Source organism: Platalea leucorodia (genome assembly GCF_965183815.1).
Source record: "Platalea leucorodia genome assembly, chromosome: 5".
NCBI classification, from domain to species: Eukaryota; Metazoa; Chordata; class Aves; order Pelecaniformes; family Threskiornithidae; genus Platalea; species Platalea leucorodia.
This window is the reverse complement of record NC_138827.1, coordinates 14,563,249-14,587,079: the sequence shown is the minus strand read 5'-3', so window position 1 is coordinate 14,587,079 and position 23,831 is coordinate 14,563,249. Positions and strand designations below refer to the sequence as shown.

General features: G+C 45.1%; 1 protein-coding gene across 1 annotated transcript in view; it reads right to left on the bottom strand.

Moving 5' to 3' along the window:
* Window positions 1-12,448: 12,448 nt before the first annotated feature.
* SDK1 (sidekick cell adhesion molecule 1) overlaps window positions 12,449-23,831 on the bottom strand; it is a gene marked incomplete at both ends in the record, with an annotated part of 418,553 nt that continues 407,170 nt past the window's right edge. The window contains 4 exons of the mRNA XM_082312411.1: window positions 12,449-12,721; window positions 19,516-19,645; window positions 19,868-19,988; window positions 21,977-22,114. Coding sequence (XP_082168537.1) covers window positions 12,449-12,721; window positions 19,516-19,645; window positions 19,868-19,988; window positions 21,977-22,114 — 662 coding nt within the window. The remainder of the gene's footprint in view (window positions 12,722-19,515; window positions 19,646-19,867; window positions 19,989-21,976; window positions 22,115-23,831) is intronic.

Below are 23,831 nucleotides of genomic sequence, written 5' to 3'. Positions count from 1 at the left end.
ACTGTGATGAGAGGCAAGAGAAACCAGGTGCTGGGGCAGCAACTCCCTGGCCAGGGTTAGCTGTATTTCCTCCCTCGCACAAGCCCTTTGATTTTCCAATAACCTCTGCTAACAGCTGTTGTGATTTCTCAGTGGGAAGCGGGTTTGCGGTTCAGTATTTTCTCCTCTCTCAGACAGAAACTGAAGCAAAGCCAGACTTCAGAGAAGAACAAGGATGTCAGCTACCCCCGACAAAAGTAAATAAACTGTGCAGCAACTTCACAAGCAAGGAAATTGCTCGTTTGTCCAAAATAGGTTTGAGTGGGAGCAATCTACTGATTTAGAGGTGACACTCTAAGGAAAAGACAAGATGCAGAGCCTCGTCGAACCCATGGTGCTCTGTCACGCAGCCGGGGGTGGGTGGGTGGGGGCAGTAACACCGTCCCCCTTGCCCATTTCACATCAGGAGCACTTCTCTTCCCGGCGGCAAAACGCTCTGCTAATCTCCCCGTGACCCTACCAGGACGAACGCTCAGGAGGGGAACCCGCAGGGCTGGCGGTGGGGATGGTACCGCGCAGCGCTCCCGCAGCCAGGCTCTGCAGCATCCCCGATGAGAGGCACATCCATGGGGTACATGCATTGTGGACTTCTGCAAACTCCTTATTTACCTGATTTTTGTTTTGTGTTGTTTTTGCATGTCTCTTGGAGCACTGTTGTCTCCCTGGCTCCACAGATTTGAGAAAATCATAGTAGATAAAAATTCCACCTCCCAACCAAAGTTGCCACCACAGGTCAGAGGTGCAGGCAGGGTGATACCGAACACTCATATGGCATAATTTTGTATAAAATGAAGGTATTAAAGCAATGCTTTTATACTTACACAGCCCTTTGGACCAAATGCGATGGTAGAGTGTGTACTTACTGAGGCTATTTTTTTAACGTCAGTATCACTGAAATGGCACCCAGGAGGGATGAAGCAGAGGGGAAGGCTCTCCAGATCATGTTTCCTGACAACATTTAAAGGGTTTTAGCATTGTGGACAAGCAAACCACACAACTGTGCTGCAGGTGAGGCTGCCATGGCATCCCAGCAGCTTGTCTAAGAGAAAGGAAGAAAGTTGGCCAAGTTTGGGCTGGGATCCCTACACAGCTCCCATCTGTCCAAGGCTGGTGACCCAGGAAAAATGTCCTGCAGTACTGAAAGGAGGAGCGACGGGTGCTCCCCACCGTGCTTGTGCAGCAGATGTGCTAACACAAATGAAAAATAACAGCAGCAGACTGCAAGTTGACATCAATGCTTCTTCTAATTTCACCTGTTCCACAAAATTGTCACTTCCCCCCCCATTTCAGATAATAACTTATTTAATAGGAAACGTCTCTGAGAGAGCTGTTAACCCCATTGTTAAGAGTCACATCAACAGTCAGTGCACCAGGCTATGGGCACCATTATATATGAGAAGACAAACATGGTTTACAGCCTTAGTGATGTTTCCAGGGTTGATTATCTGTACCTGTGGAGGACCCAGAGTGGTCCCAAAGGAACCTCCTCCTCCGGGTCATGAGCAGACATGGCTTCAGCCCCTCTGACGTTGCCCTTCGTACTGACACCAACACAGCGCTGTTGCTTTCCCCATTAATAAGAAAGCCCGAGGACCCTAAAGAGGCTTGTGGGAGCTGTGGTGATGTGCACAGTGCTATAAAAAGACTATATATTCTTACACTGGCGCAGAGGAGCGACTCAGTGTGGCCCCTGCTTCCCCCATGGCAGGGTCTCCTGTAGTAGTCCTGGACACCGCTGAAGCCACGGACCCGCATGCCTCCCTCGTTTGTCTGCTGGCCACCACATGGTCCACTGCACTGTGGTGGCTCCTGGCGTGTTTGCTCCTGGCACACCGCCCCAGCAACAATCCTGGTTCAATATTAACTTGCACGTTATCTACCACTCCTCATCACAGCAGTGGCAGGGTGCTTGGCTTTCGCGCATGGGATACTTTCCCTGTGCTTGTGTTACTGTCGTCCCGGAGCACAGCGCCCTTCCACTGCGGCCAGCACCCTGCTCTCCTCTCCTCTCCACCGAGAGGGGACAGGTGGCCAAGCAAAGTAGACATGTGCGGATTTAAAAGCTGACGGTCACCATGGTTAATACAAACAGAAGGTGATTTGAGCTGTGATATCTGGCCATAGTCACTTGTAGTGTCATAGCTGTAAAAATGGGACAATACATCTTAGAGCAACCAGGGAAACAACAACTGGATTGATGGGGCAAAGAAGATGATACTAAACCTCATGCAGAACTTCAGAGGGGGAGGGCTGACAAATGAAAACCCCTTCTGTTTGTAAAAGCTCCCCGAGAGGCAGAGGTACAAAACCAATTAAACTAGAGAGTCCTCCCCGGAGGATAGTGATTTTACCACCATCTGGTTGGCAGGACTGAAAGAGGCCAAGGGGAGAGAAGTCCTGCATGGGTGCAGACCACCAGGTAGAAGACCACCCCCAGGAGACATGTGCTCTGCTGCATCTCAGGCTTTTTCTTTAGCAGCTGTATTGTAGATCCAAAGGTTTTCCTTTCCTCCACATGCTATAGAAAAAAATCACATCGTAACACACAACAGTCTTCTAATGGCCATAGCAAAATATCACCCTTGTTAAAAAACAGGCTTTTATTCACTGATTGTCCCATCTTTAGCAATTCTCTTCTTATGTTTCTCTTGTCCCACAAATGGGATCACGAGCTGTTTATTTCTGGCTCTTCCTTACAAACATTGCTCTCAAATGAGCCTCTTGAAAGGACTAAATGGGAAAGCACCAGATGTACGACTTCCTCGAAGAGCTCCAGCAGCCGGGGAATGACCGAGGGCTGGCACCGGTTTCTGCCTTCCTTCTCACCGAGCCCAAAACCACGCAGCGCTTCATGCCTGGGTATTTCTGAGACCTCTGCAGAGCAAAAACACCACGTTGCTTCTTTCATCCAGCAACGCTGCTCAATGCTCCTGAAGCATCGACAGCTGAAACCCATCTCCCTTTCACTCCTCTATAATTTCTGAGCAGGGATGGAAAATTATAAGCCACAGCCAGCGTTACAGCATAAAACCAATTACAGAAAGCACGGAGGGGGCAGTGCTGCGTGCACTCCCCATGCTCTCGGACACCAGCTCCTCCAAGGACAGCCTCTCCTTCGCCTGTCTCACATTGTACCAGAGAAGAACTCTGTCTTTTCAGACCTCCCAGCTGGTAGCTCGGGCCCACTTGATGAAGCAGCCGGTGCTTTCCAGAAAGTGAAGTGGCATTGCCACATTTGCAATGACCTCAATTTCTGCTGAGCCATTTCCAAATCAGAAGTCAAGCCAGAAAAAAACAAAAACCATGACACAGCCCTGAAGACATCAGCTCTAAACACGCGACACTACCATGATCCCCTTACCTCCAAACCCACCCTATCTCACAAGGACACATGTTAAAAACAGCCCAGTGGACATAATGCATTTTAGAGCCAAAATCTCCGCTGGGCCAGATCTGGAGCTGAGAGTGGCATCGCTGCCCAAGGGCAGAGTTTGGCCTATCGCTTCTGTCTCCGGCAGCACCAGTGCCTGGGCTGTGGTTGTTTTTTCTGGGGCGTATCCTGCGCATGGACTATGGGCAGGGATGAAGCTGTTTGAATGTGATCCGTTCAGCATTGTGGGGTCCCTATCAGTGGGTGCTGGATGTGAGCCATCCTGAGCATGTCCAGGCACAGTCCCTCCCAAGTAACCCCGCAGGGATGGCTGGAGGCTTCTCACTCGACCTCACTGGGAGGATTTTCTATAGCAACTAAAGCCAGGCTTTTGGCTGGTTGAATTAACCCTTACCTGCTTCATGAAATGGGCTTCATTGAAAATGAGCATCTTTTTCTCACCTCTTTAATTTCTTCTGTGGTGCAGAAACAGCTATAGATCAATGGAAGTGTCGTCATCGATCACCCTGGATGGTTTTCCCTGGATGGAGGATTGAAATGCTGAATCCTTCCTCTGCCAGTCCTTTCCATGGTGGGGGGTAAAACCTTTCCTAATTTCCATCAGGTTATATGAGGTTTAATCCCAGAGGATACAGTCTCCCAGCAGATTAAGTCACAGTCTCATAAATCAATCTGGAAATTTGCCCTGCTTCATCCCAAATTTTCCATAGTTCAGCTTCTCTGATGCCCCCAGTTGCCCTGCTCCTCCCCTGCCCCCCACCTCTGGCGTGTTTAGACCAATCAGATGCACTTGTCCATACATAAAAAATAACCCAAAATTAAAAAAAAAAAAGTTTGTATTTACAGGTTGAGTCTTGTACTGTTGGAATTAGACTCTAATTAGGTCAGTCATGTTCCCCTGGTAGTGTATGAATGATAGTGCTGGAAAACAGACAATTTATAGAGACCCAAAAATAACTTCTCCTGCTGTTTTGTAAGAAAGATGTGTTTTCTTTGCCCTGCGCCAGGGACATTTGCAGTCGAGGCCGCTCGGGCACACTGATACCAGTCACGCAAACTGCGGCTTGGTCCCACAGGCAAAGCTGGCCTGTGCCTCAATTTCCTCCTACCAAAAGAGGGATATTAATCCTTTCCAATTTGACAGGGCTGTGGTGAGGTCACCTGTGTTTGTAAGGCATTTTATCACTCTTGGCATGAGGCCCCAGGCTATATTACACGGGGTTTTTTTCAGACTTGCCTTTTAGCCTTATCTGCACCGTTTGCTTAGTGCACAAAGTGCAAGCATTTGCATGAACTCAGATTATCAAGGATCGGGGTGAAGAACAACAAGCCCCTGGTTTCGCCCCTGTGTGCACTGTTGCTTTGCTAGGGTGCATATCCGAACCAGATGGGCATGAATGGTGCACTAAACCCCCCAGAAGTTGCACAACGCGGGAAAGTACCTGTGAATGACATCGCAGGCGTTGGTTGCTTCCTCCTCTGACACGTTATTGTCATTGTCACGCACTGATAATTTGCAGTTTGCTCATTTCGCCATGCATAGGTGCAGATTCCCTGATTGTGCAAATGACTTCACTGCTGAGAAATTCGCCTTGCAAAACTTCGCAGAGTGACTTCACACGTCAGACTCATCTGAGTTAGGATTATTCTAACTCGTTAACAAACAGTGATGCACATGCCAATTACCTACCTAATGAAGGTCTCTACCAGCCTGGGAAGTCAGTGGCCACATTGCCTTGGCTTAGAGGGATGTGCCCTGCATTTCCAAGGAAACAAGACAGCAAAGGAAAAGGACTCCTTTTCTTGGGGCACGGTAGAAGTGAATGAAAACTCAACAAAAATGTGCGTTTGGATAAAGTTCCTTTTGATTTTGTGGGAAATGCAGGTTTGAAATGAAAACAACTGGCAAGGCAAGAGGAAGATAAAAAAAATAAAAACAAGAGGCAGGCTTAAAAAAAATGAAAATAAAAGGAGCAAGGAGAAAAATAAATAACCCTGGAGCAAAAACGCAGGGGGAAGAAGAGGAAACAAATGAGACAAATAGCAGGAAAAGGGTCAGTAATGAAAGCCCAGATTACTCGATTCAGTCAAGCCATTGCTTGTGCTGTTCAGGGCAGGGCGGGAAGCCAATCTGTTTTTGCTGGTATTGTTTAGGCTACAAATGCCATGGCAGATTTCCCACCCACTCCCATGTTTATGTCCGTGCTCCGCTCCTAACCATAAAAACACATGCGGAGGAAACGCATCCTGAGAAAAGCAAGGGCTGGAAGCAGGAGGATGATACACTTTGGAGCCGAATGATCTCAGAAAAGCACTTCTGCATCTTATGGTAATTTTGCAGAATAATGTCTTGTTCACGAAATTCTACGGTGTGAGGATTTTCATCTTCAAAATGGGTACATTGATACCTCTGGGTTATTACAAGCTACGAGCCGCAGAGGGCTGCCTGTATTTATACAACACTACATTATTTATAATATCCCTTTCAGGAACTGGAGAACATGACTTCTTTCCTTAGCAATTTGACTTTCCCTGCGCCTCCCCCACTTGGAAAACACTGATTTCTTGCCCTCGTTTCTCCCACCAGAGCTGTAGCTGACCTGACTGTGTTTAGTTTACTTCTCTAGGCCAGATGCTCAGCTGGTGAAAGGCACCAACGACCACCCTGGAATAACAGAGCTGCCCTGATTTCCAACAGCTGGGATCTGGTCTGACCTCCCCAACATCAGCACATTTGTGGGAACCGATTAACAGCTGCCGCAATACTGCAGGGGAGGACAAATATTATTTGCGAGGGGACAAGGGCATACAAAATGGTGGCCCCGTGGGTTTCCATTTCTGAACGGGTTTTGACTCTCCCATATTAAGGATTTGGAGGAAGTTTATCACCACAAAATAACAAAATATTTAAGGCTGATCAAATTTTGGGTGGAAACTATTTGAGAATGTCATTTTAGCTGAAAAGCAGCAGGGGATTATAAGATTTTACAGTCCAGAACTAACAGTGAGGAATTTCAGCCCATGTTACATTTTTGCCGTCCTGAGCTGTTAACTCATGAGCATGCTGGCAAGGCACCCAGAAACTTCTTCAAGCCAAAAATAACAGAAGAGGCTGGAAAATATTTTTTCCCCTCCCCAAAATAAATGTACCAAGGACAGACACGTTTCAAAAAGGGTTCTTTTAATTAGAAGCAACTTTGCAAAAGAAGAAGTAACTTTCTCATATAAAATAGTGGAGTGGTGAAGGTGAGGCTAACAAGAGGTGTGGAACAAAAATCCAGGGCAAATCCCCAAGGAGACACTGAAGTAAAAGCAACAATCCGATAACCGTAGTACACCGAAGGGAAACTTAAACACAGCTGTGTAAGGTGGTCCTACCCCTAAACTGACGGCAAATACCAAACTAGAGGATGGACTCCATCCCAAGAGTGGCAAAGTGACCAGCTACAAACTCACCGTAATACCGTGTCCTTGCACCTTTCTACTACCCGAGAGCTCCCACTGCGCTGTGACAGATCCCAGCATTGCTCAGGAGCTTAGCGATATCAAGGGGGGCGTGCTGGTGGCACTTCCCAGGTGCCCAGAACCAGCAGAACACCACAACATCGTAGTAGCAGAAAGGTGTCATTCCCAGATCTAGAGAATCGGATGTAGACGGGAAAACACTTCGTTATACAGCTCCGTAACCCCATTCCAGTCTCTACATCCAGCAACTCATGCCCCAAGAAAGTGCAGTGATCAAACAGCATCAAAATAATGAATTTCCTGTCAAGTCATGTGGCTCCAAGGCCATTTAAAATGGGCAGATAAAATTCTGAGTCAGAGCCTGAACCTCAAGTCCCAGCGGCATTTCACTCCTTGTTCAAACATATCTCACCTGTCCCATGTGTCATGTGTGTGCTTATTGGTTGTGGCTCTCTACTACAGGGAGCGGCAAACTTTACACCTTCACAAAGTGAAAACCAACTTTATTTGTCTGGGAGGGCTGGGGTGGAGATGTGGGGGAGAAGAAGCAGAATACAGAAATACGAAGAACTGAAGGGACTTGTCAGGTGGAGCCATTTAAGGCCCATGCCCAGCCCAACATATTGAGTCTTGGGGTGAATGTGCCCCTAATTCAAGGGTGGCTTTCCATAAGGAGGTTTCAATGGATACTGTACAACCACATCGTCATGCATGTGGCTTTGTGTAAACACCACAGCAACATGTCTCTCCCCACGTGACCTCTAGAAATGCCACGACGATGTATGGACTCCACACATGCTGGCAAAAACCTATAAAACCAACCTAAGAAATGTGATTGAACTAGCAGGAGCTCCAGGTTGAATGAAGCTGGCTGCAGTACAACCTGCCCATCTAGCAACTGTTCTGTGATGGCTTTTCCTCTCCAAATATAAGCCCTCATTGTATGTGCCCTTCTGGCTACTATTGATAAAGGAGATCACTAAAGATAGGAGGTCTTGGGATTATATTCAGTCTTACATGTCACAGGTTTCTAGGACTTCAAGATTTCTAATGGCCCTGCCAAAGGTTATCTTTCTTGTGTGGGGTTTTTTTTTTTGTGGTTTTTTTTTTTTTTTGAAGTTTCTCAATAAATTCCTTTTCTAAAAGGATTTTTCTGAAACGAGTCGCCCTGCTTATCCGAAAACAGCAAGTCGGAGAAGACACCAGTGCTCTGTATGTATAAACAGCTCTCTCTCCTCCCTTTTTGGAGAGCAGATAGGATAATCTTTGGATGACCCAATGGATTTCTTGAGGGAAGCAATGACAAGGATAATAAATGTATCCTCATGTCAAGGCAGACTTGGAAATTTATTCTAAACAATTGCTATGAGCAGCTTCTGGCAGAGACCTGGGTATAAACAGGAAAAATGAGATCTTGGCCCATCTGCAAAGCATCACTGGCTTTAACACTCAAAATGAAGAGGAAAAAAAAAATAATCCTTTTGGGTAATGAATTAGTTTCTTTTTCTGTACAGGTTTTTTCTTCTCTCCAGTAATGCCAACTGCTTCCAAAAGCGGGATCGCTGGCCGCAGTGTGATTCCTTTAGTAAATGCTGATGAAACCCTTTTCTCTCTGTGCTCTCCCTTCTCCCTGCCCTCCCCACCAAAGGGTTTCGCACGGGTGACTCCCAGGGTGGGGAACAAAGAGACCGTCCCCGATGAAAGTAAAACAGTGCCCTCTCCTGTCCCTTCTCACTGCTGCTGCTCGCACCCGAGCAGCACTGGTCGTGCACCAGCAAGGGTGGGGGACACACCATGTGTGATGAGGACTTTTGGGGGATAAAATGCTCCACGTTGAGTGAGCTAGAACAGTACAGCTCCTTCACTCACCTGCACTTTTGCACATGATTTATGATAGGGACAACCTGAGGTTCGGTGCTGCTGGGAGTGCCAGGAGCATTGCTGGCGGTGGTAGCTGGTGTCATCTCAACCCTGGGAGGGGGGTGAAGACTTGGGCACTTTTTTGCTGCAGGAAATTGGATATTTCCATGGCTATTGCATGAAAAACGAGCTCCTATTAAACTGTTCCCTGAAATGTCTCCCTTGGTCATTTCATGACGCTGTTTTTATTTTTTAGTAACAGCCACCAAGAGACCTGAGAAACATGGGAAAGTAAATAAATAAATACAACTAAAATATCCTAAGAAGGCATTTTAAATATAAGCCTTCATTTTTCAAGACTGCTCTAAACAGGAAGATGGAAACAGAAATGGATTTGATGGGTGAAGTTATTGTAAAGTTATTAAAAGTCATATTTCAAGGCTGTGATTCCCAAAGATTACAGCTATGAAAGAGAGCTTTCTTGCTAACTGATGGAGTGTTTCCTTCCAGATAGAACAATTTACCTGATATCTGAGGTAAATAAAGCCTACCCATTAATCATATTTCACAAGCACAGCATGCTAACAAGAAGGCACAGGCATCATGCATGTAGCTATACAGGATCCTGGGCAGCAGAACACATATCCTATGCTCATCTTCCACGCTCTGCAATAAGCCTAAGTAAAATAAACCCATATGTAAGAAAAGCCAACTCCTAAACAAAACAAATCCGAGAGTGACAGTAGTGTGGGCTGCAATGGAACAGAAATACCTTTGTTCGGATCAACAGGTCCTAAAGGAATCACACCTAACCTGTTATTTCGGCAGCAGTCAGAAGAAAAGGGCCATACAGCTAACTCAGCAGGCCCTCAGCAAGCTCAGGCTTTTTAGTTGCAGATGGCTCTGAGAAAAAAGGAATAGTCTCTTCTCCTCGCTTTGTATAGATCGTGCTGCTCCCCATGTTGTCCTTCAGTGGAGCAGTGCCCACAGAATCCATTTCCTTTATTCCCCATGACTTCCTTGCTTTTTTTGCTCAATGTGGTATCAGATCAGCCCCAGGGAGTAGCTGCACCTTACACCAATTCAGATCTGGCAATATCCAGGAGATACGGAGCTACTCGCACTATGCTTTCCTTTGGAGCAAGCTCTTGAGTGTTTGATCTACGTTCTACTTATCTACATCCCTAAGTCCTTAGCGGTCCGTGAAAGGCTCCTCCTGTAGCACTACCTCTCATACCTGTTGGATAAGTGCCATTAAAATTCCAACAGCAATTGCATCACTATGTCACATGTAAATAAACCAAGGTGTTTAAAATACGTAATCTGATGCAGGAAATAACAAAGCAGAAAGAAAACAAATCAGAAAGTCACGCGGATAATTTTGTCTAAGAAACAAAAAACTCAGACTGCAAACAAATTTTTGTCAGTTCAGTAATTAAAGCAAAGTCCATATGGCTTAAGAGAACAGTCAAAGTGCACAGAAGGCAGTGGGGTTTTTGTTTGCTTTGCATTCCTCGTCACAGTAAGCTCCACATCATCCTCTTTGGAGCCCCTTCTCCATCCCACACACATCCTATCCAGGTGCAGAGCGCGGGATGGCTCACAAGCCTGTGTCTTTGCACATCCCTTGCCATATAATGAGCTGTGGATCATTATCCCAGACTCAAAAGCCCTTAAACACCCCCACTGGAGTTTTTGGTTTTGAACTTTTTCTTTCTGGAGCCTTTGGAGAGGAACAGCAATCCAGTGCCAAAGCTATCCAGAATCTGTATGCACCAAGAGCAGCAGTGCTCAGAGGCAGTGCCAAAGAGTAAAAGCAGTTCCGAGATCGTTTGTGCTGTCCAAGAAGAAAGAGGACAGCAGAGCTAAGCTTGCCCTTGGACCTCACCTGTTCAGGTAAGGTGCCACCAGGCCACTTCTAACCACCCCCTATGGGCAGGAACAGGCAGCCACTGTTACCAAAGCCAGGTTGGTTTCAACAACCTGCCTTGAAGACACCACCACCGGGTGCCACAGCTGTCCCGCATCCCTCCAGAGAGGACAGGGAGAATTTGCAATAGTAACAGTTAGCAAGCGGCAGGATACCAACTTTCCTGCCTGACCTACCTCCACCTGGGGGGAAATGCCAGACACTGGAGTGGCAATCGCTTGCCTGCTTCCAAATTCACCTTTCAAACTCTTGCGGTAAAAACTCTGGTGATCCAGGGCTGTTGCTAGGTCCAAGGGCTGGATTTGGATTCTCTAAACCCCTGACAACTTCCTTGTGAGCAAACAACTTGCTGCTAAACATGACAGACTCAGGAAAAGGATACAAAAGAAGAAAACCAAAAGGGAGCTATACAAAAGGATGGAAAATAAACTAAAAATCCCCTCTCTTCTTTCCAAAGGCTGTAGCTTCAAGTGCACAAAGCAGCCTGTAAATGTGCACAAGGTAATTCATGACGCTAATGCTTGAAAAACCTGGCTAGCTTTATTTGGAGATACTTTGCTGCTTCTCCCAGAAATGAAGCTGAAGAATGAAAAAAAGGCACGTGTGAACACCAAAACTCACCCAGTCTGTGTGACATGTCTTTGTACTAAAAAAATAAAATCAAAGAATCCCAGCTACCACGTACTTTTTTAGAGACCAGTAAGCAGCACTGCAGAGTCTGGGCGAGAACGGATGCTCAACTTCTACTGATGGGGCAGGATAACTTTGATGATCAAAAACCTCATCAATTAGTAGACTCTCTAGCTTGTCACTGCAATCTTAATTGAAAGATTCCTCTGGCTTGCTGGGTTGTGTCCTTTGACTTTTAAAAAAATGACCGATTCAAATGGCACACGCAGTCCACGAGGGAGGATTAGAGCCACACCAAAAATAAACTGACCTTGCATCTGAATTCTTCCCACTTGCTTCACCCACCGCTGCCTACAGCATTCTTTTGAGCCATCTCCTGTTCTAAAGGCCCTGGAGTTGGAATATTTAAAGAATGAAGCAGGTCCCATTTGAACAACAAAGAAAAGCAGGTCAGTAATTCAGTATAAATATACCAGTAGTGAGCCTAGAGCAGACAGAGTGACACATCTGAGCCTAAGTTGATCAGCCAGTGCTCCTAATGTGGGGAGCAGCAATGAGGAGAGAGGAGGTGTCTGCTTTTCACATAAAAATTTGTCCCTTTTCTATATTTTCCTACTTGACCTTGATGACAGGGAAAAATTAAAAAGAAAGAAAGAAAAAAAAGAGTAGAGAAAAAGGAAGAAAAAGGAGCCTGGGAGGTTTTATGTTTTCTCTTCAAATCACATCACAAAGTCACTCATTGCATCTAGGGAATTCACCTCCTTGTTTGGGAATGGGGGGACAGGAGGAGGGGAGAGAAAGAAAGAGGGAAGAGAAGGGCATAGGAGCTGCTTCCTGAAGCAGTGTTACAAAAAGCGGTTAAAAAAACCCTACTATTCACAAGTGGTTAAAATCATCACTTTTCAGAATTCCTTTTTTTTTTTTTTAACAAAGGTTCAGCTAGTTCAGCTCCATATTTTTAGAGTTGATTGTCTTCAGAAAAAAAAACCCCAGCCTCATTCATGTTCCCATCCGTTTCTACCCTGATAGAGAAGTTACCCACAGTTCACCGCACCGGTCATGCACAGACACAGTCACTGCGATGGGTCCCTCCGAGTGCCACCGGCGGTTCGCCTGTATCCTCCAGACCCGTCTCAGACGAAGGAGGAGAACCCTGTCACTGGAGTCCGGGAGCCGGGCGCGGGCTGTCCCGTTGGGGTGTACACCCCTCCTGAGCTCTGTGTCGTGATGACAGTCTGGAAATAGGGTTCTGTCTCGCTGGCGGCACACTCCTCATATCTATAGGATGCTGGGTGCTTCACCCCTTTCTGCTGCCGCTTCCATGAGTTGTAGTACGTGGGGTCACTCATGTAATGGTTCACAAAGGAGTGCTTTGGCAACTCGTCTTCATAATCTGAGTCAGTGGCCTGGAGCATCAGGAAAAAAAAAAAAAAAGTTAAAAAATCAGCCATTAGCATCTATGATTTAGCCTGTTCCACTCTAAAAGGAATTAGAGACAAATTTAATATCACCAGCTGACAAAAGCCGTAATTTTAGGGTAGGATGGTTTGTAGTCCAAGTGTAATACATGCTGGACTGTAGAAAAGCGCTGTGCTCTGGTTTAGCCAGGCTTTGCTGCTAGAGGGAGAGTACCCTGACGAATGCTGGCGATAAGAGATGCAGAGAAATCCTTTCTAATTCACTGCAGTATGCTGCAGTGGGAGCTAGGCATTCCTATTTTGACACAAGATGCAGGGAAGTGTAGAGACATCATAGGGAAACCAACAGCTTTCAATCACATAATCAAAAAGATTGCAATTACAATTGAGAATCTCCCTTCTGATGCAAGGACAGAAAGAACATCTTCCATGCAAACGCACTGAAGTTAGCCAGACGTGCTGTTGTTTGTGGTGGTCAAACCAGGCCACCTGCATAGTACTCTGGATTTGGCTTGCAAGCCCTGTTAAGTATTGAAAATTAGTTATATCACTGAAAGGGAATTAAGCAAAATCGCATTTTTTTCTTTTTTTTCAGGCAAACAACTCTATCTGTATGTTCCAGCTGATTATTGGTGGTACAACAAGGCGCACAACCAGCGGTGACAAAAGAAAGAGAATGCACAATCTGGAAAAGAAGAACTGCCGGGCAGGAGGGGTTGCTTTCTTGGGATGGCTCAGGTACAGCCCTGTGTTCAGAGCGGATCTTACCCCTTGAAACATTTATGCACGGTGGCTGGATAGCTTCAAAGCTCATATCAGTATCGAGTGGGAGCTCTATTGAGATGTAACCAGATAAGCTTTGTGCATCTGCCCCTCCTCTGAAGTACTGCTGCTGTGATACAGCTGGAGGAATCACAGAGGGCTCATACATCTCCTCTGAGCACAGAGACCACGGCAAAGCCTTGGCCACGGTATCCAAGCGCACATTTTCCTTCTGTTCCCACTAATGTTCCCACCGATAACAACCACATCCCATACAGCACACAAACATTTACCCAGTCATTTCCATGTCTCATGCCTTCTCTCAAAATCTCTGGTTTGAGCATGCAAAAGCTTTTATTCCTTCCCTGTCGTCCCGTCCGTCCCCCCCCCAATAATCTGCATAGCTGATTCTAAAGGCAATTAAATATCAAAGTAGTAGCTGCCTAAGACATACAAGGGAGAGATGGGTAAGTGGAGCTCGTAACTGTTAGTTGCTGCAATTAGTTTCAAAAGGTTGGTATCATTCTGATCTATGACACCACACAGCAAACATCCATCCTTCTTGATCCTGTCTGCCACACAACTAGTCTCTCCTCCTCTAAAGCTCCTTTTTAATGGTCTCTGAAGAACAATCCTCAAATGCCTTGCAAACCATTGTTTGAAAAGGGCACCGCATCCATCATCCCACTTCTTTGCTTAGATAGCTGCTTCGATACTATTTCGTGCCCATTTTCCAGCACAGAGGGTGATGGACAGGGCTGAGAAATTTTTCCCAGAGTTTTCCAAAAGCCTGAGCAAAGCAGCTCTTTACAGCTTTGCAAAATTTCCCTTCCACTGTTAACCATGCTTTGGCTCTTTCAGAATTATGTACTGTTCGATGGTTTTAAGAATGCAAAGCTTTGGGTGCCTTGACACATAATTAATATTACAACAAAATCCTAACCAGCATTTAATAATTATTCCAGAAGGAACTCAGCAAGTCTCTCCTAGAAAAACGCTCCTTTGCACCAGCTGCCAGCCTCCACAGCCAACACCCGACTCCCTCCAAAGACCTTCCCAAACAGGTGGTTTTTGCAGCATGCCTGGAATATCCCCAGATTTGGACCACTTCACAGCCAGTGGGTGCAGAGAACGGCTCCAGTGTCTTGGCACCGCTGCAGGGAACATCCTGCCAGCACTGCCCTGTCTATTTTTGTAAGGAGCTCCAGCAAGAGTGCCTCTGATGCCTGCAGATGTGGCAGCATGGCAGAGCACGGCAGCAGGCAGCAATAGCTCAGGCAGGCTGGTCCTCAGCTGCAGAAGCAACCAACTTTACCTGCAGACCAAAAGATCCCCAAACTCAGGTTTCCTCTGTTCTTATCAAGAATCAAGATGTTGCACTTTGCACCAGCCTACAGCTCCAAACATTCTGCTGCAGCTCCATTGTCTAACGTTAAGGTAAAAGGTGCCTGGGAAGCTGGGGGATGATGTGGGCATCCAGAAGAAAAGGATCACTCGCCAGAAGCAGCACCTGAAGGCGTGAACTCCTCTAGCTATCATGGATGGGCTCCCTCCACCAAAGGCACAACGGTATCACTACCCCTGCCATGTCTTCTGACTCCTTCCCCAATCCACCGTCACTCTTAGTGACTCAGCCATGCTCAGCCACCCCCCAAAGAAACAAGCCCCTGCTGAAAAGATGGATCACAGCTAACCTGAGGTGTCATAAGCATAAGGAGAAAAAAACCCACAAACTTCTAGTGGCTCCTTACTGGTCTTCCTGACGTCTCCACCGACATACAGAAACAAAGACAACTTAAAGGCTGCAAGCTCTAAGAAGAGATGCTGTGAAGAAGCTGTATCCAGAAGACCGACGCATGACTTGATAAGTATAATAATACTGACGCAGCCACTTCATTTCTGTCCATTGGGAGCAGAAAAATACTCACCCACAAAACTAATATAATTTCTGTACCTAAGCCAAATTCTTTCGAGATTGCCAGAAGTCAACATAATAGAGAGGAGAAATACTGGGAACACTCTTATATGGGCTGCTGCCATTTGAAATACAGTGTCACTTGGACTTGCCATGAACAGAAAGAGGGAATTTAAAGCAATACCATCTGCTGATAATCTGTCCACTAATTAGTCCATTATACCAACTGAAAAAGAAAACTAATTTGGTGTAAATAAGGCCAGTGCCTTTTAGAAGCGACTTTCATGAAACGTATATATAGCTGCCCTAACCTCAGCCTTTCACCATCATTAGCACTGATGCTGGAAAAGATAACCTACTTGTCAGTGTCGATACAACGTGTTTTCTTTGCGTTTCCTTCAGAACAGGCAGGAACTGACTTTTCTGTCCATGTTTCTAAAGTATCTTCTAAGGTCTGCTCTGAACAAGATACAAATAACCACCCTTACCAGCAAGGAATTCTCTAAATTGCTGTCCCACCTCCCTCTCTGCCCTAATGAAAATCAAGGAGTAGCAAGATAAACCTATTTTGCGTGACAATACAGACAGCTTATACTAGAGAATTACTTTTTAGTGGTTTTTAAACTACTGAGTAAATAGAAATGCTGCAGGGCTTTTTACTTTGTTTTCGCTTTTTCCCCTTCCTTGCGACTGTGGCTTTGTTACCTTGGAAACCTCCATAGGCTGGGGTGTGATTGGGTGTGCGGTGACATTACAGACTGTCAACCGAAGGTGCATGGATGCCTATGAAACAACAAATGCAGGAAATAAGAGGCTATTTAAGTGTTTTATTGATAGCATGAAATGCACAAGTGCTGTTCAGAGGCAAGTCAGCGACGAGAGCTGGCTAGCTTAGTCAATGGGAAATTTGAAAATAGTTCCAATTAGAGATATCTATCTATCTATCTATCTATATTTTTAAAGTGACTGCATAAGAAACAACCTTATGAGATTGTTTCTAAAAATGTAGGTGGCAGCAGTTATCTTTTGGTTGACATGGAATGAATATGCTGTAAAAAAGACAAGGTAACCTAGCATGCAAAAAGATTTCTCTGGACGTGGGAACCCTTGCTTATTTAATGTGTCACCTGCAGCTGGTTTCCACATGGTGCCCAACTTGTCAAAATCATTCGAGAACTTGATTGGAAACAAGTTAAACCATAAGCATGGTTTCATAGAAACTATTAAGTGCTAAGTGGAAATTTATAATATCTTCCTACAGAGCTGAGAAAGCAAAAGTCAGTTAGACTGCAGAGAGCAGCTGGGAAGACCAGAGCATCGCCAGCATTCAGCACTGACTGCTAACGCGCACAATCTGTGAGAATATTATCTCCTGAAAACAGTTTTTGGGACACCACAAGGACATGTGAGAACAAACACACACACACCACCCTCCCCTCCCGTAAAACCGCTCTTCCATGGCTGGATGACATCAGAGATATATCATCAAATTTCTGTACATGGTGAACACCAAATTTCTTCAGATTATCTGTCCAGAGCCTCATCCACTTGACTCATTATCTAAAAGCCTATTATTATTAATCATTTAGAAATTACACTCTTAGCACTCTCTTGCTCCATACCTGCCAATTAAACTACTTTAACCTCATTAACAGTACTGGTGCTTGGCTTTCATGACATGGAGTAAGTTAACCACTTGATTTATGAATATTAAGAGTAGTGCTTGGTCTGCTTGATTTTCTTTGTTTCTCTCTTGCTCTCCTCATCAGGAGGGAGCTCGGAGGAAGGCTCCCAGGCAGCTGTGTTGTAAGTGCAGTCAGTCAGCCCGAGAGTTTCTCGCAGCCTTCTTCATGTTCAGTAAACCCCATGAGACTTGAAGCCAGTAAGCTTCCTTCTTTTCCGTATACAATCTTGACACCTCAGGCAACAGGGGTAAGACTAAGCAGCAACAAGATGACATGCAGGTTGAAAGCAAAAGCACAGTTTTTGGCCCTGCCTGCCCTTACGTCCATTGTATTAAGTGGAATTTGAGATCCACGCAGAGATGTATTAGAGGAAAACCGCATCAGGACCCCCTTTGCTGCAGAGGACCAAACCTGTGTAGAGCTCTTCCATAAAAAGGTATCTTTAACTCTTCATATAACGGGAAACATTTCTGCCTGCTAACAGAGACGGAATTTCTGAAATTCTCAGAAAACACAGCTTGTCTGTTAAGATCTCCTTTGAGGATAGAAACAAAAAGAACAGAAAGGACAAACAGGAAGAGCTAATAGGTACAGGAATACTTGAAGAGAGTGGTCAAAAATCTATACCCACCTCTGCCCCAACCCACCCTCACCTCCTGTCTGTACCAGCCAACGTAAACAGCATTTTCAGGCTGATCAAAAGGCAGCATCTCCTATTGCTACCTCTACTGGGAGCGTATTAACATTTCATGCCTAAAAGCACTCCCCACCACAAAAAAAACAAGCATCAAAGACATTATACAGAAGGGCTGCATATCTAAGCCCCAAGGAAAAACAGGAGGCATATTTTGTTCATATACTCACATGCACACACAGATTCACAAAAACACTAGAATCTCAATTGAGACCTTCAGGCTCAACTGCAACACACAGTAAATAAATAATATTAATAATAGCCTGAGAAAAAAAACAAAAATCACTTTCTTCTATGTTGTACAAACAGTGCATATAGAAGGCAGTAACGACACCCTGCAAGCAGACTTCTGCGCATTACCAGGAAATACCACATGGGGCGTTGAAATTAATGTCAAAAGGTGCCAGTGCTAAATTCATGATCATGCTCAGCAAACCGTTTTAATGACAGGTTTAATGCTGCGTTGTTACAGTGACATGACCAAAGCACTGTGTTTTTAATCTGGAGGGTAACGCTTGCGCACTGCATAGACAGCAGCTTGAGCTACACCAAGGAAAGCTGCCTGCGCAACGTGTCGGCCACAGGGCAGCACAAAGCAGCAGGCTGTCCGTGGTAATTAACAGGAGGTGAGAGCTAGGTAGCCAGGAAAAGCAGCTGTAGCTGCAGGTGCAGAAAAGCTACAGATGAAAACTGTCATCTTCTTTCACTACTTGCTGCTCTTGATTTATTCTTGCTAGAAGGGTCAGGTTTGGAGTGGTTTGGCCCACTGCTCGCTTCTTGCACTGTCAGTCCAAATTCGTCAGGATCTCCGCTGACAACATACAATTTTAGAGACAGATTTACCTTTCTGGATATCCCTTGAAGTCTGTCTATTCACCCGTGGCCACTCTTGGGCTTTTACAGACCACGAGCACTTTCTTTCTTCTTAAAGGGGATATACGACACAAGATGGAGCACTGCCAGACGGATAATGCCAGCAGACACCCACCTTCCTCGGAGAAGAGAGTCTAAAGGCAAACCGAGGCTGAAGGCTCCTCTTGAGTTAGACTAAGGCTGTGGGCTGGGGTGTTTAGAAACTTGAATGCTGGGCTCTCACAGCCATGGCCGTGTGCTCCCTGGCAGGTTACTCATTCCCCAATTACTCCCTCTGTAACAGAGGCAGCAGTTATCGCCACTCAAAATCACTCTTCCAAATCCTGGTGTTCTCTGTAGCTGTCTAAAAAAGTGAAAACTTCAAACCACATCCCATACTTCAGTCAGTGCAACAATCCAAAGTGCATCCCACCTTCAACCTCATCTAGATAACTAGCCAGATGGTTATTTTGCAGTGTATACACATTTTCTCAAAAGTGCTCGAAGTTTGCAGCCCACAGGCAGAAGGGGATGTGCAACTCCTTACCAGAGATGTCAGCACACACTGGCTGACTGATTGCACTTGCCTGTCTACGTAACACTAGAAAACCGTGAATATTTACTAAGGCCAGGTCTGGAATCTGCTGTGGCTGGGTCTTGTTTGGCATTTTTTCTTTTGACGTTTTAATTTTAAGATGTGATGCGAACAGTCTGGTGAATCGGACATTTTAAAGTCCCCAAGACAGACAAACAACGACAAAACAGTATAATGCAGGTATGGGATTGGGACTTCGAGGATTTACCAGGATTCAGCAGGGAAATTAATGTTTGCAGTGACTGGGCAACATTTGGCAAGGCGAAGGGAAACCCTTACCTCTGACTCGGACACTTCTAAGGGCTTCTCGTTCAGGCCCAAGCCCTCGGTCAGCACAGCTCCATTGTACTTGTTGCAGATATCCTCATCAGAGTAGTGCAGCCCCCCTGGGCTTGGGCGAGGAGGAGACCTAGGAAACATAAAGCGTGACTGTATGGGATATTATCATTTCTCTGAAATGACACAATTAAATCATGCTTAGAAGCCAGCATCACAGCCTAGAGCAGTGACTTTGGCATTGAAATCCTCCATACATCCTCTAGACAACGGTCTCTCCCCTTTGCCTATTTAACAGTTGCTTGAACCTAGATAAAAAGTCATTTCCAAGAGCGTGGTGTTACCAGCTTCTTACCTGGTTCCATTCTTCTTTGAGAAGGTGTTCTTGATGTTCAGGTGTCTGCTGTTGAGCTCCAGAGCAGTGAATCCTCCATTATCCAGGGTAACCGACTCTTCCACGTTGGAAATCGTTTTACCTAGAGCCGGGCAATGAAAGATTCAGCTGAAACAAAAGCACTTTCCCCCCAAGTACAACTGTAAGAGCTAACTTTTCCTTCTTTATGTTTTATGACATCATTAATTATTTGAAAACCTCTTTACCTTTCTTACTGGCAAATGAGAACAATCAGTGTGGAAGAGAGGAGACTGTCAGGAGCGTGAACGGGCTGAAGGTGTCAAAAGAGGGGAAAGAAGGAGTCATGGATGAATGGATGAATTTCATTTGGAGGCAAGCATCTAAAATAGTGCAGATGAACTGTGCTCCAAAAGTGCTTATTCTTGTCTTTTGACTATAAATAGAAACCCGGTGACTAATTCAGGTGGTCACTGAAGATGTCCTAAATCAAGTATTGTGAATCTCATTCATGCTGACTGAAGCAAAGCAAGAAAAAGTAAAACCAGGAAAGGAAGAAAAAAAGGAAAAGGAGGGGAAAAAAAAAGGCAGGAAGGAAAGCAAGAGAAAGGGTAAGTGGATAGCAGATGGCAAAAAGACGTCAGTGCTGTAATGAGGATAAGATACAGATGTGAGATATCACTGAACAATGTAAGGCGGGGAAAAGGACAGGGGACTGGCAGAAGAGGGAAAATACAGCAAAGTGTATTATTTCTTGCGATCAAATATAGCAAGAGCTTATTCTCCCCCATGCTCATTCTTTGTAATCCCAAAGGTGTGAGCTCAGCTCGTGTCTCGGGGAGAAGGACTGGTTGCATATTGCCACTTTGCAGCAGACAGGTACTTTATCCTCAGCTTCAATTTCAGTGCTACATTAAGACTCAGTGTGAACACTGATATCTGACAGTACAGGTCGGACCTGTCTTTTCATGTCTGTCCCCCAAACAGAGCAAAACTAAGAAGATGAGAGATTTCCTATGAGCTATGCATACAAATACGTAATAGTATTAACTTGGTAAAATGCCACGGTATTCATACATCTTATATCTCATGGGACTGAAATCTGATTTTCTAACACTTGTTCGAAGTGAATTATAAAGAAAGAAAAGATCTTCACTTTGGGACTGAATTACTAAATACTGCCTGGAAGACTCCTTCATTACATTAATGCCCAAGTATGGGTAGTGCAAAGACCCATCCACCTGATCCTACTCATTAATGTGCCTTTTTTGGCACCTCCTGGCATCAGAGCAATTTCTTGCTGGAGGTGGAGGAGGCTATCAGAGAAATACACATGTGAACAACCCTTCCAGGACTTTATCATGTAAGGAGAAGAAAAGGTAAAAACAATATTCAGAGCTCAAGAACTAGGTGTTTTGAAAGGGAACTAATTTAACATACCTAGTTACAGAGCAGGTAGCGCCTGTTCCCTTTCAGAAAGGAGACTGGTAAAAATTGTAACTACAGGGAAATTCAAAGCTTGATGCTCACTATGTGTTAAAGTCTAACAGGTCCAGATAACCAAGACACCTCCTAGCTGCTTGGTCCCCAGCCCAGCAACTGCAACTTGGCTTATGGAATGAATGCGAGATGCAGGGCACTCTATTTAATATAAAGGAGTTGCAATATAGTCCTCGCACATACAGACCTAGAATATCTGCATTGGGTACAGCCATGGAAAAGCAGAATCTCTCTCCTTCTCCTCATCTATCAGGGAATGATGACAAAGCTAAATGAAGTCTCAGATCATTCTTTTTTTGTGGTCTTGTGCCAAGCATTTAACCCAGACTCCTTGGCTTTTGCTACAGTCCCTGGGACTTCCAGATGCTGTCCTATCCAACCCCATGGCTGGTTAGCATCCAAAACCTGATAAGATCAGGCACTCTTTGCCCAGTATGGCTATGGGCAAAAGCCATTTCTACCAAACCAGACAGCAAAAAGATCCGAGTCTTCTGCCAAACAAAATACCTATAAAGAGAGTCCACGTTGATTAAATTGGGGGTTCACAGGGAAGATGTTTCTAATTCCCACAGCTCTTGAGAGTGTGTGCACAGCATGGAGCCAATGTCTTACCTGTGCTGCAGTTCTTGTACTTCTTGCTTTGGCCATGCAGGACCAATGCAAACACCACCAGGAGGATGAGGATCAGACTTGAGAGAGCCATCACCAGCAGAAACCACCACTCTTCGTAGAAAGGGGCTTCTGTTTGTGCTGAAAGAGCAAGAAACAAATAGCAATTCCTCTTTACACTCTTTCAAAATTTTCTCTTCTTCCCCACAGTGAACGATGAATCTATAATAGTGTTCAGAAGACAGAGAGGTGTTCAAAGGAGGTAACGTAGTCTACTCTGCAGTCAGACTTTCAAGGGGCTTGCTGACTCTTCTAAGATGGCACAGGGAACAGGAGGATATCATGACTCCAACATCTCCGCAAGCATCTTTCACACACACAGAGCAGTGCTCCAGAATCCCTTAGCTAAGAAGAAGTTATCACCAAGTGAAGAGAGAGAGGTTTCTCCCCACAGCTCCACACACCTACATTTCTTGACTACTGTGGTATGCTTAGTACTTACTGGGTCAAAGGAATCACTAATATATCTGTAATGACCCACGATTATTCCACTTTTTAAGAGGCTTGCCCTGCCAAAATGCTGCTCAGTGGCTCTTTGAAAAATACAGCTAGTGCCAGGGAAAAAAGTACACTTGGTTTGGTGTCTTTCAGTACCTCCATTAACTCTAACTTACAACATTCACCACTACTCTCTACTGTTTCCCCATCAGCTTAGCCAAGCCTGATGTGCAGCATATGGGTATCAATTCAATTCCCTGGATTTTGTGTGATCTCAAGTAATTTCACTCTATTTGACCTCAACTGGAGATGCAAAATGATACTAACTTCCCCTTCCTAGAGTTATCTTGCCAGTCTTGGTTTAAAGTAATAAGTATTGTTATTTTCTTGCAGCGATATTCTCTTTGTCAGCATCCCTCAGCTTTGCGGGTAGGAAAAAAAAAAAAAAAAAAAAAAGCTACTGCTGGAGCACAAGCCAGCAGTTGTATATAATTTCCCTGTAGTCCGTAACGTAGAAGAACACCTGGTAGGAATGGGCGATGCCAGAAGACCAACTTCAGCCCCTCACTATCACTGAACCCAGGCACTCTCTTCCCCCGACTGTCCTGAGCCCTAGATCTACACACAAGTCTGTTGTAAGCCTGATGATATGAGCTCAAATTTGTTCCAGGTCACTGGGTACTCTGCAGCAGTGAAAAGCAGCCACGATCTTTCTTTGCTAGGAGGCCAGACCAGGCCAATAAAGTCCTAAAGGCAAACTGCACAAGCCATGCTGGGCTGAGAAGATTCAGTGCAATTTATACCTCCCTGTGCTAGCTGAAGTGGCCAGCCTAAAATGCTTTATACTTTTATGACTGTGAGTCTCAATGGAAACCTCTTACTTTCATGCGGCAATTTGAGATGAACGCTGAAGCATCAAAAGGAGGTGAACTAAATAGTTCTGTTCAAGTGGAGAACTTACAAACAAGCGGTTTATTTATAAAAAGCATCACAAGGAGCTGCATGCCCAGCTTCAGAGGAATAACGTCTTCCAGGAACGGAAAGAGTGACATGATTACTGACCCTTTACATTGTGTTATAGCCTTTGTGAAACCACAGATAGGAAAAACACTGACTCTTGGTGTTTGAAGTGAGTTGTCTATGCCCTTATCCTGAAGGAGAAAAGCAAGGGTAGCACTCACACTGAAATCCATAGACAGCTCTCACAGGCTAAGTGCTTAATTGTGTAAGGACAAACGCAGCCATGATAGTGATAGCAGCATTTACTACTCTCGCCTGCTGGGTAACCGCTGAATGGTGTTTATGCTTTTCATTGGAGGAGCAAAGAGGTAAAAGCCACTCCAGATACTGGAGCATTGCC